We start from the raw sequence: 16,648 nt of genomic DNA on the forward strand, positions 1-16,648 counted from the left end.
CCAGGGGAGCACCGGCAGCTCCACCTGAGGCCACCAGGCCGGGCCGGGCCTGTGACATTTCCAGCACTGAGGGACTGATCAGAGACTGAGTGAGCTCAGCTACAGCCCGTGGAGGGACTTTCTGAGTTTGTCATCTCTTTTGGAGCAGCCAGGGGTTTTATTGTTTAATATTGTTTAGGTTTTATTGTTTAATAAACAGGTTTTTTCCACTTTTCTCCAAGGCGGTATTTTCTCCCGGACCAGTTGGGGGAGGAGCCGATAGAATCTACTTTAATAAAAGAGGATTCTCTCTTTGGGGATTCTCTCCCAAATTTGCTCTGAACCAGGACAGACTGCCAGTGTGGGAGATCCCTGCTCCCACACCATGGTAGGGCCTGAAACCCTCAGAAAAAAACCACTTTTTCCAGCTAGGAGAGACCAGGTGAGCAGCATGGCTGTGGCTTGATTCCTGTGGGATTTATTCCAGCCTTCCCTTTGGTGAGGTGGTGCCCAGGAATCAATCCCAGCACTGTCGGCTCTCACTGCTGCAACACCTGGGCACAGCTTGGCTCCCAGCCAGCACTAAACCATCCATGGAACTGCAGCTTTCCATGGTGTACCACAGGAATAATCCCAAGGCTTCTCCTCCAAGGAAAACCATCCCTCCCCTCCCCAAGCCCCTTCCCTTGTACTCATTATTGGTGGTCTCTCATGGACTCTTCTCATGTGAACACATACACAAAATGAAACAATAACACCCATTTCTGTAGAAGAATATATTATTTAGCAGATCGGTTTAAAAGTTAAAAAAAAAAAATCTGTACATCTTTGAAGGTGTCTCTTGTTGGGTTTTTTTTTGCAACAACAAGGATAAAAATGTGTCTGCACTGAGGATTTTTCAGCTTTGTGCTCCCTTCTTTGCCCATGCTGAAGGATCCCATGGTGTCCAGCTGTACCAGGCCACAAAGCCACCCTGCAAACTCACTAAGGTTTCTTCTGATTTCTTCTAATGTAGAAAAAAAACAAAAAGAAAATTGCATCCACTATGTTGGGCTTCTGAATGTACTGCGAACACTATAAAATTCAGAGAATAATGAGGAGAAATGTGTCATCAGGGCCTACCAGGCAAACAAAAATGCATGCCTGGACCCTTGTCAGTGTATAAGCATCTGGTGAGCTATGCTGTAATTAGCATCCTGCTGTACATATACAGAGGGTATCTTGACTAAAACAACCCCTGGTGCCAGGGGACCATGTCCCAGAAAAGGCTCCTTGGCTAAACTCTGATTTGTCTCTACAGACTGTGGGCAGCTGGGTCACCAGGAAGACAGATCTGCTGAAGGATGGAGCTGTGCTGCAGCCTGAGCAGTGTCCACACGGAGAATCCTGCCAGGAGGCTGTGGTGGGAATTCAGAGCCTGGGGAATCCTGCCAGGAGGTTGTGGTGGGAATTCAGAGCCTGGGGAATCCTGCCAGGAGGTTGTGGTGGGAATTCAGAGCCTGTAGAGGGAATTCAGGAGTCTGGGAGCCCGCGGTGTCCGACGGCAGCAGCATCTCTGTGAGGAGGCTGCAGGTTGTGGGTCCATCTCTCCCTGCATGATCCCACTTGGATTTTGATGTAGCCACCACCTCTGCTTGGCTAATGAGCATTTCTCAAAGCAGGGCAGCCTCACGGCTCATGGTTTATTTGTTCAAAGGCTGTTTCCTCTCACTTTTCGGTACTGCCCGTGGTCAAACCTTCACTTTTCTGTTTCTGCAGCTGGAATGAAGAGCAGAGCAGGATTAATCCCCCTGACTCACACTCACAGTGCTGCTGTGAGTCCCACACTGAGCTTCCCACAAGGCATCTGCAACATTTCCTGGGAAATAATAGGCAGCAGCTTGGAATATCAGAGTTTTATGCAAACAGCTCTGGATGAATGTCCTGGGCAAGCAGAACTCAGTCTTTCTCATCAGCTATTGTACCAGGCTCTCAGATTATTAATTAAGTCCTCTTGTTTCAGAATATTTCTGGATTCAAGCAGCTCCTATTTTTTAAGGCCTCTTACAATGCCAATACACTGCAATAAAAGCTCCATCAGTTTGTATAAAAATGCTGTTTTGACAGATTCTGTAAACCAGAAGTAAAATCTCAGCTCAACTTGAAAGATGAATAAAACTCAGAAAGTCTGGCAGTTGTATTTGAGTTCTTTTGCCTCGTTTGACAAATGCTCCCGTCTAAATGGAAAAATGCCCAAAAGGCTTTGTTCTCCTTTAAAATTTAGTGCCCTCAGAGCCTGTGCTCTTTGATCAACCAGCCTCAGTACTTGAAGTGCTGAGGGGCTTTTTCACCAGAGCACTTGGGAGGAGATGGGAGCTACAGCAAAGCCTCAGTTCCACTCATGGATGATCAAGTGGAGGAACCTTCATTACCCACATATCAAACAATCAGCACAACTGCTGCTCCAGGGCACTTCCCACCTTATTTTAATGATGGAGTGGCTGAGAGTAGCCTGCCTACATGGTGAATTTTTTCATGTCAGAAACTCCCTACTCTGTAATGCCATTAGGGCAGGTTTTATAGTGGATGTTGGCAGGGAAAAGAGCCACTGGAAGAGGTGTGCAAGGAAGGAGTGCAGGGCCATTGTCACAGGCTGCAGGGAGCTGGACCAGCACTCTGGCTGCTGCCCTGGGCACTGCTCTCTGCCCTGCCAGGCTCCTGAGGCAATGCAGACCTGCTGAGAGGCAGCAAATGTGGTTACCTGGAATTCCCACCTCCCCTGAGCCCTACAAAATGAGAGATGCTCCATACATTGAAGTCCCTCATGGGTGATTAAAGGGCTTCCCTGGTTGTGTGTTTAATCCTCCTGGCTTTGCATGACTGAGTGATTCCTCATAAAACACCAAGCACATCCTTGATGACATACAGGTGACTGGAAGTTCCTTTCCAGAAAATAAACTCATGCACTGGTGCTGCAAAGCTTGAACTGCCCAACCCCAGAACATTTTACTGCAGTGTAACCCAAGCAAACTCCTTCCCAAGGGAGGGCAGATCCCTCCAGGGAGATCTGTGCTCCCTTCAGGGGTTATCCCTGGGTTCTGTGCTTTGCAAGCAGCTCCTGTCCTGTGTCCATACTTGTGTGGTTCCTGGTGAACTCTGCAAGGACTTGTGGCACACACCTCTCTCCAGGCAGGTGTAGTGAATGTGTTTCTCAGGATAATTGCCATGAGCAATCCCACTGTTTCAGAATTGAGCTGCAGCTTAATTATAATGTTTGGTTTATTCAATTATAATGTTTGCAGTATCAAGGACATAATTGGAGATTACCTCTTTCATAGCATCATCTATCTGTTTTAACCCCTCATAGTGGTCCCTGGATTCCCACAGAGGCTGGAGCATCACCTCCTCCACTTCTGGGAACAACTAGGTGGGAACAAGAGAAAGACTTGTATCAGCATTTCCTTTTGCATTCCTCAACTTGCTGCAGCATCATTTAACCGTACATGTTGGAAACGGGGTGTGGAAGGTACATCCCCATTTCCCTGGGTAACCAAACCCCTGGTGGGGCAAACACTGCAGCTCTGCTCTCCCCCTGTTTGGTTTCTGGCCCTGGGTGACTTTACCTTGGTCACTGTCTCAAACATGGGGATGAGGACAAACTTGAGGAATCCGATCTGTGCTGTGGGTTTGGTCACTTTGTCGCGGTCCATGAACGGCGCCACTGGGAGCCCCTCGGACTTTTCTCGGTCGCTCTGGAACAATCAGAGAAACAACCCAGAGATAATAAACCCAGAGATAACAAACCCAGAGATAACAAATATTAATCCTGCCTAGCAGGCTGTGAGGAGAGCAATGCAGCAAGCAGATGAGCAGCCCTCAGATGCTGATCACAGAGGTGTAGGCAGCACAGAACAGGGATGTGCTGCCCTCAGGGCCATGTCTCTGCTTTGTGTGGAGCAGCATCTGAATGAAGAGAACTCTGTTCAGTTATTTCTGCTCAGCACCAGCATCAAAGTGTTCACCTCCAGGCTTGCAGGGTGGCTGGCTCCCTTTGCAAACCCACTGGACTTGTGAGGTAAAATATTTCAGAGCATTCAGAAAGCTGGTAATGGCCCTTGCTGCTCTGAAAGAGATGGAATAGTTCTGTGATTTCCTCATTGTTCTCCAGAGAGTGATTATTTTCAGGTATTCAAAGAGAAATTATATCTCATTCTTTACTAATGATTAAAAGAGAAAATCAGTTGCATTACTTGCTTACTGAGCAGGTTCTTTTGCTGGCATCCTTCTCTGACTTTGTGTAATAGAAGCTTTGCATGGAATCACAGAATGGTTTGGATTGGAAAGATCTTAAAGATCATCCAGTTCTAACCCCCTGCCATGGGCAGGGAAACTTCCACTAAACCAGAGAGTTCAGAGGTAGAACGAGACTGGACTGTCAAACAGTGAAGCACCTGTGGGGTTTGGAAATAGCAGAAAATTGTGAAATTGTGCAGTTGCATCTCTCCCTCTCTCTTACCTGCATAAAATACTCCTCCAGCAAGCAATCTACCCAGGGCTCTGCCACCTCCATTGGGCGGACTTCGTTGGAGATGTCACAGCATTTTATCAGCACCATCTTCAGCTGAAAGAGGAAAACAATTCAATGCTGCACTCCTAAAGCCAGCCCCTTCCACAACCCCTGTCCTTGCAATGCACTGGGAGCCAAAGCTTTCAACCAGAAAGGACAATTTCAGGATTTAACCAGAGGTCTTAAATGATCTGGATCCATTTTCCCTCTCTCAGTTGCTCTGTGTAAATATTTTATCCCCTCTCTGGGATGTGTCACAGTGGGATGTGCATTTATCTGCTGCAGGAAGAGATTCAGTCACAAGTGACCATTAAGGTTTTTGTGGAACACTCAGAGGCAGCTGGGAAAAGATTTCTCTGGAAATCAAACACAGCTGCACTGGGGAATAGAGGAGACTAAAGGTTTTACTCATGGATTTTTTTGTAAAGGATGGTAAAAATTTATGGCCTAATAGAGTAAATTTTTTTTTATTTTCCTGATGAGACTCCAGGATTCCTAATGCTGGAAAAATCTATTTAATATAGAGCACTTCCAAATTGTAATTATTTTTTGGTGTGGGATGGATTTTTTTTTTATAATACATATTGAATATCAGTTTTTCAACAGACTAAAGTTAATCTACGAGCTTTCACTCCATGCACAGAAAAATAACAATCCGCAAAACCTCCTTACACAGGTCATGTGTTCTTCATTTGTGTAATCAAAATTTTCCATTTTTTCCTTGAAAGAGTCCAGTATTTCTGCATGTCTCGCCATGTCTGTAGCCAGGATTAACGTAATTATCCCCTAGCAAAGAAAACATGGTCACATATTAACTTGACATTCCTTACAAGGTCTGCTAAAGCCAAGCAGGGCCTGTCTTGCACACAAAATGCCTCAGATGCACTGAATTGCTCATGCTGGAAGGGGAAGTTTCTGACTTGGAACTGCCAAGGAAATAGGAAGAGGGTTATAAGGAGCTCGTGGTACATGAGGATCATGGTTTTATGGGATATTCCAGAGACACTGAGTTTTTCCTTTCTCATTGACTAATTGTAGAAAAGTAAACTGTACAGCAGGATGTTGAAAGCCACACTGTGGCTGCCAGGATCCACTTTCCTCTCCTTGGAAAGCACTGTGGGTTTTGCTGCTGACTCGTAGAGGCCCTGAGACAGAAATCATGATGTGGATGCCAGCTGTGCCCATTCTCTTTGGATTAAGGGCTTTGAAACATTTGGATGAGGACAAGGAGCTCTGTATCCTCCTTCTGTGCAGCTTATGAAGGGAAAACGTGGTTAATTTAAAGTTGTGGGTTTTCATACAGAACAGTCCATTTTGGGCCCGTGCCAGTTTCCCACACACTGGCAGAATCAGGAACTCCAACCAGCCTTTATTCTGCTTCTTCACTGGGGGTGTAAGGAAGGTGTGGAAATTAGGACTGAATTTTGGCTCTTAGAGCCCTGATGGGAATTGTAACATTGTTCAGTGCCTCAGAGATAACTGTGATGACTCTCAGTGCACCAGGGCCTCTTCCAACAGTACAAGTGCTCTGCTGCTGCAAATCTTTTCCCCCATTGAAGCCCCTCTTAAAATTAATACAGTGTGCCTGTAAAGCACAAACTTCTGCCCTGAGAGCTTAATCCTTCCCCAGTCAGAGCTAATTGGCTCCTCCAACAATCTAAATATCTACCCTCAAAATGTCTTAGGCCTTAATAGTCAGGATGCACTCATTATTCCTCAGCAACTCATTCCAGGGAGTGCTGCTGTGGAAATTTTCCAAGAATCCCTCTCAGATCCTGTCACTGTGATGTTTTATGAAAAATCCCTTCACCAGGATTTCTTCTCCTGACAAGATAAGAAAGCCTCAGCTTCTCCAAGTTTTGCTCCTCTGGAATGTGATTTGGAAAATTGTTTACCCATACAATATGCAATATAAATAAATAATATTATATAAACAAATAGAAAGAAATAACATTATATAAATAAATATAGATAGTATATAAAAATAATATAATATAATATAATATAATATAATATAATATAATATAATATAATACAATAATAAATAATTATATAATATAAATATATAAAATTATAAAAGAATAGAAAAATAATAGTTATATAATATATAAATAAATAATATATAAATAGTAAAAATTATATAAAATATAAATATTATTAATATTATAAAAATATTATATAAATATAATATAATATAATATAATATAATATAACATAACATAACATAACATAACATAACATAACATAACATAACATAACATAACATAATATAATATAATATAATATAATATAATATATCAACCATCTAAGAACTTGGACTCAGATTCTTACTTCTCACCTCATCCTGGGGACCCACAAAACCCCACAACAAGATCCTCCCAGGTGTGAGGGGCTTTTTCAGCCCTGCCCTCCAGGGAGGACAAGTCCCTCCCATTGCAGAGCAGGGAATTCTGTGCGTGTTTATAACCTCAGGAATGGCGTGTCCAGCATTCCTACCTGTCTTATCTGCTTGAACTGGTCCTGGTCCACGTTGGAGAAGATGTTGAACTCGGGCTGGGAGATGATCTGGAAGGCCACGGCGCAGTGGTGGTTCTCCAGTGGGGAGATGTCGTTGTAGCGCACGGCCAGCTCCGTCCGCGCGTTGATCTGGTACCTGAGGGCAGGGACACCCTGAGCAAAAGCTCCCAGACACCCCCAGATGCTCCAAACCACCTGCTTGCACTCTTTTCTGTGCTTATTCAATGAGCTGCAGATTTGGGGTTTTTTGGGTTGTTCGTATGAAGTCACATTTTCACAGAAAATAGATATTTAATATAATCTCAGGCATTGATTCCCTTCAGTGGGTGAATACCAATAAAGATTACAATATATAAAATATATTATAAAACAAAATTATAAATATATAATATATAATATATAATATATAATATATAATATATAATATATAATATATAATATATAATATATAATATATAATATATAATATATAATATATATAATATATTATATTATATTTAAAATATATATAATATAAATATAATATATAAAATAATATATAAAATGCCAAAATACCAATACCAAAAAAAAACCCCAAAAGATTTTTATTCCTTTTTAAAATTTTGCCACATTTCTGGTTTAAAATGACGTAGGACAAATCCAGAAGGAACTGGTTTTGGTTTTTTTTGATTTTGAACAAATCAAAAACTGTTTTGACATTTTTTCCCCCTCTAAAAAAACATCTAAACTGTTTTTTTTTTTTGTTTTGACGTAGAACAAAACCAGAATTGAGCTGTTTAATTCAACCCCTACTAAGGGCAGATGAAGAGATTCTCACTGATCCCGATCAGAACTGGGTTCTGCCTTTATTTATTGAGTGGTTACAAATAAATCAGATTCTCTCTCTTTCACATGCACACAGTAGTGTCTGTGGGTCAACAGCAATAATTTCCTCACATGAAAATAAACAGAGTAAAGTACACTTCATGATTTATAATGATGAAATAAAGTGTAAGCTAAATCCCCCTTTGAATTTTAGTGTAATTATTCCATTATAATTTATAGCTCTGTTACCAGCTGTAAAATATTTCATCTTATTTTCTCAGGAGTTAGGGGGGAAAGTACTTGAATAGAAATCTGAAAAAAAGAAACATTTTTCTTCCAGAACCAGCTGGCAAATCCCAAACAGACCTGAGCTCTGTTGTGGCTCATGTGAGTGACCAGCAGGGTCTTGGGAAAAAGGTCAGGCTGTGAGAAGTAAAAGGTGATCTACCAAAAATTGCCAACCTTCCAATTGTTACCTTCCAAGGGATTTTAATTGAAGATAAAGCAAGAGACCAGACTCACGTGTTGTTATAGCCTGGATGGTCCAAGTCATGGCACACTGCTGCAGTCATGAGAATCAAAATGTCAATTTGGGAAAATTTCTCCTGTAAAATACAAAACATGAATGTAGTATTATAATTTCTACTTCCCCTATTCCTGTAAATCAAAAGAAATAAAGAAACCAGACATGTTTACTTTTTAGAGAAATGCAAATCTGAGCAAAATGAAGCATTTTTCCTTAGATGAGTTTACTTCAGTCAAGAGAGAGAAATCTGCCTTCCCTTCCAGTAAAAGTGACTCAGATTTGCCTTTGTTGCATGAAATAACAGCAGCTCAGAGGAGGCAATTTCCTTGAAACTTGCTATTACTGCAGAGATGATATAAAAGCTCTGAGACATCAGTACAGTCTCTTAGAAGTCATTTGAGCACCCTGATTAGGTAAAGGGAGGGCTGGAAGATGGCTCTGTTGCCACTGCATTCTGCATTAAATAAAGTTAGGAAAAGAGCAAGAAAAATTAAATAGTGTGTTCCCACAGCTTTTGAACAGCATGGACTTACGTTAAAGCAAATTTTGCTTCACACTGCTAATGGCAAGAAAACAGAATGAGGCCAGTAACTGATATGTGTAACTATAGAGAAAAAAGGAGGTTTTTTAAGTGAAAAAAAACAGTTTTGTAAAGAAATGAAATGAATATATAAGTGCAGGTTATCCAGACAGTGAAATTAATTGATTCATATAGCTTTGGACAAAATAAAGGTCAAATGTGCGTCCTGCATATAATACGTGCCAGGCTACAGGACAAGCACAGATAAAATCACACATTTGGAGGAAACCTTTTGTGGGAACATTTTGTGCCCCAAAGAACAAACCCACAGACCATAACTCAGTAAGGGTTTGTCTGTCATTCCTAAATGTTTCACTCCATCTGAGTACAAACTGTGGACATCCAGGAGGTGAAGTTACCTCCCCAGCAACCTCAGAAAGCTGTGCAGGTGCTGCGGGTCAGGAATGGAAATGCAACACCTCTCCTTGTGTGCCTGGGTGTCAGATTAAGTAAAGGTTACCCCTAGAGATGGGGTACCTGAGATGTGTTTAAAAAACTTTTATTCTCTCTTCAGTCTCATATGAGTGAAACAATACAGTTGTTATAATTCACACCATCACCATCACCATCTGGTCCTCCATCTTCTGCTGTGATGGTGACACTGTTGGATTGGTTTAGAGTAGAGACAGACTGTCTAACATAGGTGACAGGTATTGTAAAGTTATTGTAAATAAAGTACACGTAGTTTTTAGTATAAAAAGATGTCGGGATTCAGGACATCCCTCTGGCTGTCCTGAATTGCTTGAACCCCTGCCAGGAGGCTCAGAGACCTTGGCAGAGAGCTCAAGACACCTGTAACTGTGATTACAACCCATGGAAAAAGTTACCAACCTTATATGAGGATCTGCAAGCCATTAAAGTCTAAGTCAAATAATAGTTAGTTTGTCATGGGATGAAAAATAGATTTTTTTGAGGTTTTTAGAATAGGGGTTCAGGAGGCAAGATGGAGGAATCTGGGCATGTCCTGTCCTCCTCCTTTTTCTTGGCCTCCATCATCTACTGTGATGTTGGCACTTTTGGATTGGTTTAAGGTAGAAGCTCACTGTCTAACATAGGTGATAGGTACTGGGAAGCTATTGTAAATAAAGTACATGTAGTTCTTAGTATAAAAAGACAACATCACCCCAAGGCAGTCAGTGTGCCATGAACCAACCTGATGGACAGATTTCAGCAGGTTGGAGAAAGAATGTGATAGATAAGAAAAAATAAACAACCTTGAGAACCAGAGCCAAGGAATTCTGCCTTTTTCTTTGATCTCAGGGCTGGGAAAAAGAGACTTTCTAACACCTCGGGGTCATCTCAACACCAGAGCCCTCATAAAGCCACGGAGGGGCTGTACCTGGAGGCTGCAGAGCGAGATCATGCTGTACATCATCTGGGTGACGCAGAAGCAGTGCCGGAAATTGTGGAAGGGGTTGTTCCTGTAATTGTCGTGGATGCACAGCTGCAGAGAGAGGGAATGGAGCTGTCAGAGGTGGCAGAGCCGTTTGCCAAGCATGGGAAATCCTTAAAGAAGTCCTATAGTGAAATAGGAGTCTCCTCCAGCCAGGTCTTATGAGCTCTTGGAGATCTGTATCACACCTGAGATAGCTCAGCTACCTCAGATGGCATAAAATCAGCAGGATGGCTTCTGTGGCAGTGTTGGAAACAGAAAAGTTTTAATAAAAGGCAAAATAACAAAACTCTTTACAGAGAAAAACAGAGCCAGGTGGAAGAAGCTCTTGCTCCTGGTAAAACACCTCACAAAAGCCATCAGTTTCTTTGTTCTCTTCTTTTTCTAGTAAATTGCTCAGATGGGACTTTTTGGCTCTTGCCCAATTGGCTATCCTTAAGTTTGAGGTGAAGTCCCCCAAGTCCTATGAGGTGTCTTTTCTGCTAATTGAGGAAAGAAACTTCTGGGCTCTTTTCCTTTTTGAGGAGACAAAGGATAGTTTTGTCACTCCATCAAAAAGGGACATATTCCTATACTATGGGGGCCAGGATTATTCTCTTCTAGGACAGAGTGACAGCACAGGGCCTCTGACACTTTCTGCCTTCCTGGGTGCCATTTGTGTTATAATACATACTATTATATTGGCTTTTTGAAAATATTAAAATAGATTCTATATGTGTGGTGTTAAAGTAACTTAGTTATAAAAATATAGCTTTTATTTCTGTTGTTAATTAAGCTTAGACATAGTAGTGAAATAGCTGATGTAAGTATGAAATAGTGATGAAATAGTGAAATAGAGATGTAAGTATGCTTGTGTTAAAATGCCTGCTTGGATGGGATAACACCCAATGAACACAGGATGAGGACACCTGTACAGATATTCCAATTATCAGCACTCACTGTATGAAGACAGTGTGGACCAAGGCCCAAAACTGGAGGTGATAAAAAAAGGACTTAAACCACAGCCAAGGAATGTGCATGCTCAAAAAAGGTGGATCCCAAGGAGGAGATGTGCTAAACAATTCTTGGAACATGTAAACTAGTTTGGGGGAAATGTTTACTATGCATAAAGGTTTATGAATATGCAAATAGTTGATGTAATTGAAAGGTATTTAAGGGGTATCCCCAAGATAACAGTGTGCTCTTAGCTGAGTGCCAAAATGCACCCATAATAAACTTTGGTCTGTGGTCTTTGTATCCTATTGTTCTTTATTAAATTCTTTATTTTCACAGGAGAGTGAAGGTATTTTTCACATTTGTGTGTTCCAAGAATTCACCAGCAGGTAAAGCTCACAGAAAATCCCCTCTCATGCCAGCCAGCAATGGGCAAACATCCCAGCACAGCTGCATCTCTGTCCTCTGCTCTCATTCTGAATTTGTATTTCAAACCTTGCAGTGGCTAAAGGGGGACTGTAAAGGGCTCAGAGCCCACCCCTGTCCCCCTCTCCTGCTGAATACAAACTGCAGCTCTGATACCTTGAGGGCAGAAATGTGGCTGTCATGTCATTTCCCAATGCTCAGAGGCGGCACTTTGGGATGTGTTGCTTGGCACAGGGAGGATGTGAATGCACAGCAGGCTGGAGCACACCTGGATGGGTTTTCTGTGTTGGGTTTCTATGTTTCTATGGTGGGTTTTCTTTTCTGTCAGCCTGGGAGGGATTGAGCTGTCATGGGCTCACAGGAGTCATTCTAGTGTGGTTTGACTTTCTACAGGTCCTGGCTCGGTTGCCCTCATTCCACAGGCAGGATAAAGCCTGTCTGCCCCTGTGTCCTGGCTGGTGCCAGGCTGGCAGAGGGAGGCTGGCACAGCTGGTCATTGACACGTGCCATGGTCATTATTCCAATGCTGCTCTGGTTTTCTGTCCCTCACAAAGCAGCACTGCTGGACCCCTCTGCTGAATACTCCTCCAAAGCCTGGAGAGCCCTCATGCTTCAGTTACTGAGCCTGAATTAATGACATGGACAGAATTCCTGCCTCCTTCTCCAGTTAAATTAGGAATTTACTTCAGGAGTCCTCACACCCCATCAGGATCAAATATCTCAACCCATCACCTGACTTCCAGAAGACCTCAAAGCTCTGGATGAGGTCAAGAGAAGTGTGGTGTTTCAGTGCTTATTCAATATTTGTGTGTTCCATTGCAAAAGCTGCACAGATCATTCTGCAGCAAGGATTTTAGAAACACATTTCATTTTTTTAAAGTGACTTAAGAATGGCATGAAATGGTTGTCAGCCATCCCACAGCCTACACATGGCACTGCCCAAAGCTGCATGGGTGTAATGGGCACATCCAGCTCTGGAGCCCAGAGCATCCCAAGGGACTCCTGACTCAGGAGGGATGGAGTGACTGGGTTGCATTAATCACTCCTTCCTCCTCTTTCTGGAAGACTTCTGTAGCCAGTGGATGTGGGAGAAGCATGAGGTGGCTTTTTCTCTCCCACTCGAGTTCAAAGTTATTTTTGTTGGATGTTTGGGAGGAATGATGAAGAGGATTTTATTTTATTACAAGGTTAATTACTATATGTGATATTATATATTCTATTCTATTCTATTCTATTCTATTAATTGAATTTGTTAAATATTTAATTGTATTTTATTGTATATTATTATGTGATTGTTGACAGTTTTGATATACATATATATGTATTTAATTGGTTAGTGAAGTAAAATACACTAGAATTTAATTATTAATTAATTTAACTATGAATTTTTTTAACGAAATAATTTTTATAATGTATTTTACTTGTGAACAAACACAGGTGCAGCAAATGAGATAAGAAATTTTTTTTGAGGTTTAGACAATATGAATTTTAGAATTTTTTTGGGAAGCTGTGCTTTGCTTTTTTCTGTGAAGAGAAATGTGGTGACACAAAGTGATGCCCACACTGGGCCACTTTGGAGCAGAGCCCTTGAGGCTTTCAAAAATCAGTTTTCCTTCTTCAAGAAGATGGGAGACCTCACCATGCCTTACCATTGTAGAAAATACACAACAAATTCCCTTTTTGTTGCTCAGAGTGAGGCTGTCTGAAATGTTAGTGGTGACAAATTGCCTGGAGACAGAGCTGGGGAAGCTGCCTGCAGCAGGGTGTGGGTGGGCTGTTGGTGTGTGTTGACATATCACCTTGCTTCCCATGTTTTTGGGCTGTGAAACAGGAGGAGGAGGAGATCTTCTGCTTTATCCACTCTGTGTTACCCTTGTTTGTGTTGGGATTCATCCCACCCCTTGTCTTCAGCTGCTTTATAGGGTCAACACCACCCAGCTTTTCCTTTGCCTTCTTCAGAGGGAGAATTTTTGGTGTCTCCTTTAATGCAGTCAATATTGTTTATCTAAAAAGCCTTCACCAGTGCTGGGAATTAATTTCAGGTGAGCCTCCTGCCTTGTGTGGTGACATTTTATCCTTTATTCCAGGCTCTGTTCAGCCTCGTGCCTGGTTGTGTCCCTCCTGCAGCAGGACACCCAGCAGTGACAGCCCCATGTGCCTCCTGTTGTGCTGTAACACCCAGACCCAGCCTTTTCTTTGGCCTTTCCAAATTGGAAAGGATGATTTTGTGAATTTTTTAGGAGTCTACATCCTGATTTTGTGAATTTTTTAGGAGTCTACATCCATCTGAAACAGTGCCCTCTGCTCTCTGCAAGCTGCTCAGGGAATTAGATGAGATTAATGAGGTGTAAGTATTTTATAAAACATCTGTATGATGAATTCACACCATGATGTTTTTAATTATTGTCTCAATCCATTTGTGAGACACAGAGGAAAGTTTTTACTAGTTATAATTCCTCAGGCTATCCCTGGATGCTTTTTAAACAATGGTTAAAATATTTACTGGTTTGCAGTTCTCTAGGAACATGATGGGTTTTTTCCTAAGAAAGCAAATATATTCTTCAGCTTTTCAGCAAACACTTTCTTTTGCTCTCCCTTGGACCTGAAAACTCATTGCTTTTTAAATATTCCAGTGTTTCTCCCTCAGCCATCTCACTTTTGGTATGATCTCATCTTTCTCACATTTTGCATCTCTGCAACATTCTCACATCAAAGACTGAAGCACAGAAAGTTACCTTCTCAGCAATTCCTTTTCCTTCCTGACTTGCTCTTTCCTCTGCTCCCTGTGATTTAGTCCTTTGAATGATTATTGCACTTTCTAGCTATATCTGAAGGCACTTGTCTTGCCTCCATTTACAGTAGGTATCAAGAGCATTCAGCAGAAATGTACTGCTTTCAGTAACAGAAGCCTCAGCAAATGCATGCAAAAATGCAATGAGTTAAAAAAAGACTCATTTGTGACCACAAGAATGCAAATATTTTCTGAAAATATTTAAGAAAATTTTAAGAATTTGTATAGACTGCTTTCATTGGGATTGCTCATCCCAGGCATGTTAATTCCATGACTCAATGCCTTGTTTATTGATTCTTGAATGTGAAAAACTGCAAACACCAGTAACTAGAAATACTCACCAGCCACCTCTTCAGGGTGATGGGATTGATGTTGAAGTCTTTTACCAGCCCAAGGTCGTGGTACATGTGCTCCAAGCAGCTCAGCATCTGCAGCCAGGAACAGGCAGGTTATGGTTGGCTCTGTAAACACCCCTGGAGGACACCCTGTGAAGTGAATTCCCCCTTGCCAGCATCAAATAATTGCAGAGCCCTCTTTAGATGAAAGAAAGATGTTCAAAGACTGCATGATTAAAGTGCAAGAGAGGAGGCAGAGAGGGCTGGAAGCTTTTTGAAGCAGACAGGCTGCTGTTGATTTCACAGGTTTTGTGCAGGGCTTTGAATGTCACACCAGCCCTCTTCAGAGACTGCGATTTGTGTGTATCACAGCAATTCCTGCTCACAAATAAAGCATTGCCATTTTCCCAGTTCAGCTGGGATGTGAACTATTGCCCAGTGAAACCAGCGGGAGCTTCTCCCTGGCTGCGCAGAAATGGATCAGGCTTCAGCGGAACAGAAAATGACAGCAGAAAATAAGAGATCCCTGAAGAAACATTTAATTCAGACATTTGTCAATACCTTCTTTCTTTATGACTTCTTGTGAGTTCCTAACTCCGCGATCTTACCTCACATTTCTTGTTTAAAAGATTTCCCATTATAACCCCACAAAATTGCAGCAGTTTTGTGATTATCCCCTCATGGAGACTGTAACTATGAATCCCTACAGCTGAAATGCAGGCACAGGCAGCTCTTCTGAGACAACATCTGCTCTGCAACAGCAAGGGGGATTCAGGTAATTTAGCACCACCCCTCACGTTTAATCATCTGGGCTTGAAAGAATTGAAAATAGAAGGTATTGATAATCTCAAATAATTGAATCAATATTGATACTCTCAAAATATTGATGATCTCAAAGAATTGAAAGCAAAAAATATTGATAATCTCAAAGAATTGAAAACAAAAAATATTGATAATCTTAAAGAATTGAAAACAAAATATATTGATAATCTCTAGATATTGATAATCTCAAATAATTGAAAACAAAAGATATTGATAATCTCAAAGAATTAAAAACAAAAGATATTGATAATCTCAAAGAATTGAAGCAAAAGATATTGATAGTCTCAATCTAACAGCTTCCACCAGTCAGACATGAACAGGTTTCCTGGAGTTCAGGAGTTTATGTGTAAATGCATTCCCATTTCTGAAGGCCCAATCTGCAGGGGATGGAATGTGACCATTGTTTTAGAAAATGTAGTTTTTAGACTGGAAAGTAATCCAGGGGTTTCAGCATGAGAGGTAAAATATTACAAATACAGCCTTGAAGGCATTTTGAGTTAGTTTTCTGTTATTTAGGCTCTTAGAAACTCACCAGAAAAAATGATTTAATCTAATGAAACTTTATATTTATCCAGGGAAATATAAATGTAAGTCATGGAGTAACAACAGGGCTGATTTTGAGTAATCCAAACAGGAGGAGACTTTCCTGCAAGACCTGAGGGACAATGCCATGAGCTGAATGCTGCTCCGATCACAGGGACAGCATTTTGCTGAAAATCCCCTTGTCCTGGTAGAATATATGTTTTGCAATAAAAGACTTTCCAAGACAAGAAACTTTAACCAGAAGTGCTGAATTAGAAATGCAGCTGTTGCCAAGAGAGCTTTGGGTGAGTGAGGAGGAGACTCTCAGTCCCGAAACTCCCCTGAACACAGGGGAATCTCAGTTTTCATGTGCAGCTTTCTTGGTCAGCAGCAAAAGGGTGAAAATGGGACTCTTGTAAGGCTTGAAAAGTGAGAAGGCATTTGAGAAGGAGGAGCCAGGCTTCCTGCAAGGCT

The 16,648-nt window shown here is 41.6% G+C and overlaps 1 protein-coding gene across 4 annotated transcripts in view; it reads right to left on the reverse strand.

Moving 5' to 3' along the window:
- Window positions 1-771: 771 nt before the first annotated feature.
- Window positions 772-16,648, reverse strand: part of PDE9A (phosphodiesterase 9A) — a 57,285-nt gene continuing 41,408 nt past the window's right edge. For 3 of the 4 annotated variants that reach the window (XM_059493672.1, XM_059493675.1, XM_059493674.1), the window contains 9 exons: window positions 14,837-14,923; window positions 10,292-10,396; window positions 8,369-8,451; window positions 7,022-7,178; window positions 5,198-5,311; window positions 4,475-4,579; window positions 3,582-3,710; window positions 3,286-3,381; window positions 772-1,737 (listed from right to left, as the gene is read on the reverse strand). In XM_059493672.1, coding sequence (XP_059349655.1) covers window positions 1,687-1,737; window positions 3,286-3,381; window positions 3,582-3,710; window positions 4,475-4,579; window positions 5,198-5,311; window positions 7,022-7,178; window positions 8,369-8,451; window positions 10,292-10,396; window positions 14,837-14,923 — 927 coding nt within the window. In that variant the 3' untranslated portion in view covers window positions 772-1,686. The remainder of the gene's footprint in view (window positions 1,738-3,285; window positions 3,382-3,581; window positions 3,711-4,474; window positions 4,580-5,197; window positions 5,312-7,021; window positions 7,179-8,368; window positions 8,452-10,291; window positions 10,397-14,836; window positions 14,924-16,648) is intronic. The other variant, XM_059493673.1, reaches the window with a different exon arrangement.

This window comes from Ammospiza nelsoni, chromosome 2 (genome assembly GCF_027579445.1).
Source record: "Ammospiza nelsoni isolate bAmmNel1 chromosome 2, bAmmNel1.pri, whole genome shotgun sequence".
NCBI classification, from domain to species: Eukaryota; Metazoa; Chordata; class Aves; order Passeriformes; family Passerellidae; genus Ammospiza; species Ammospiza nelsoni.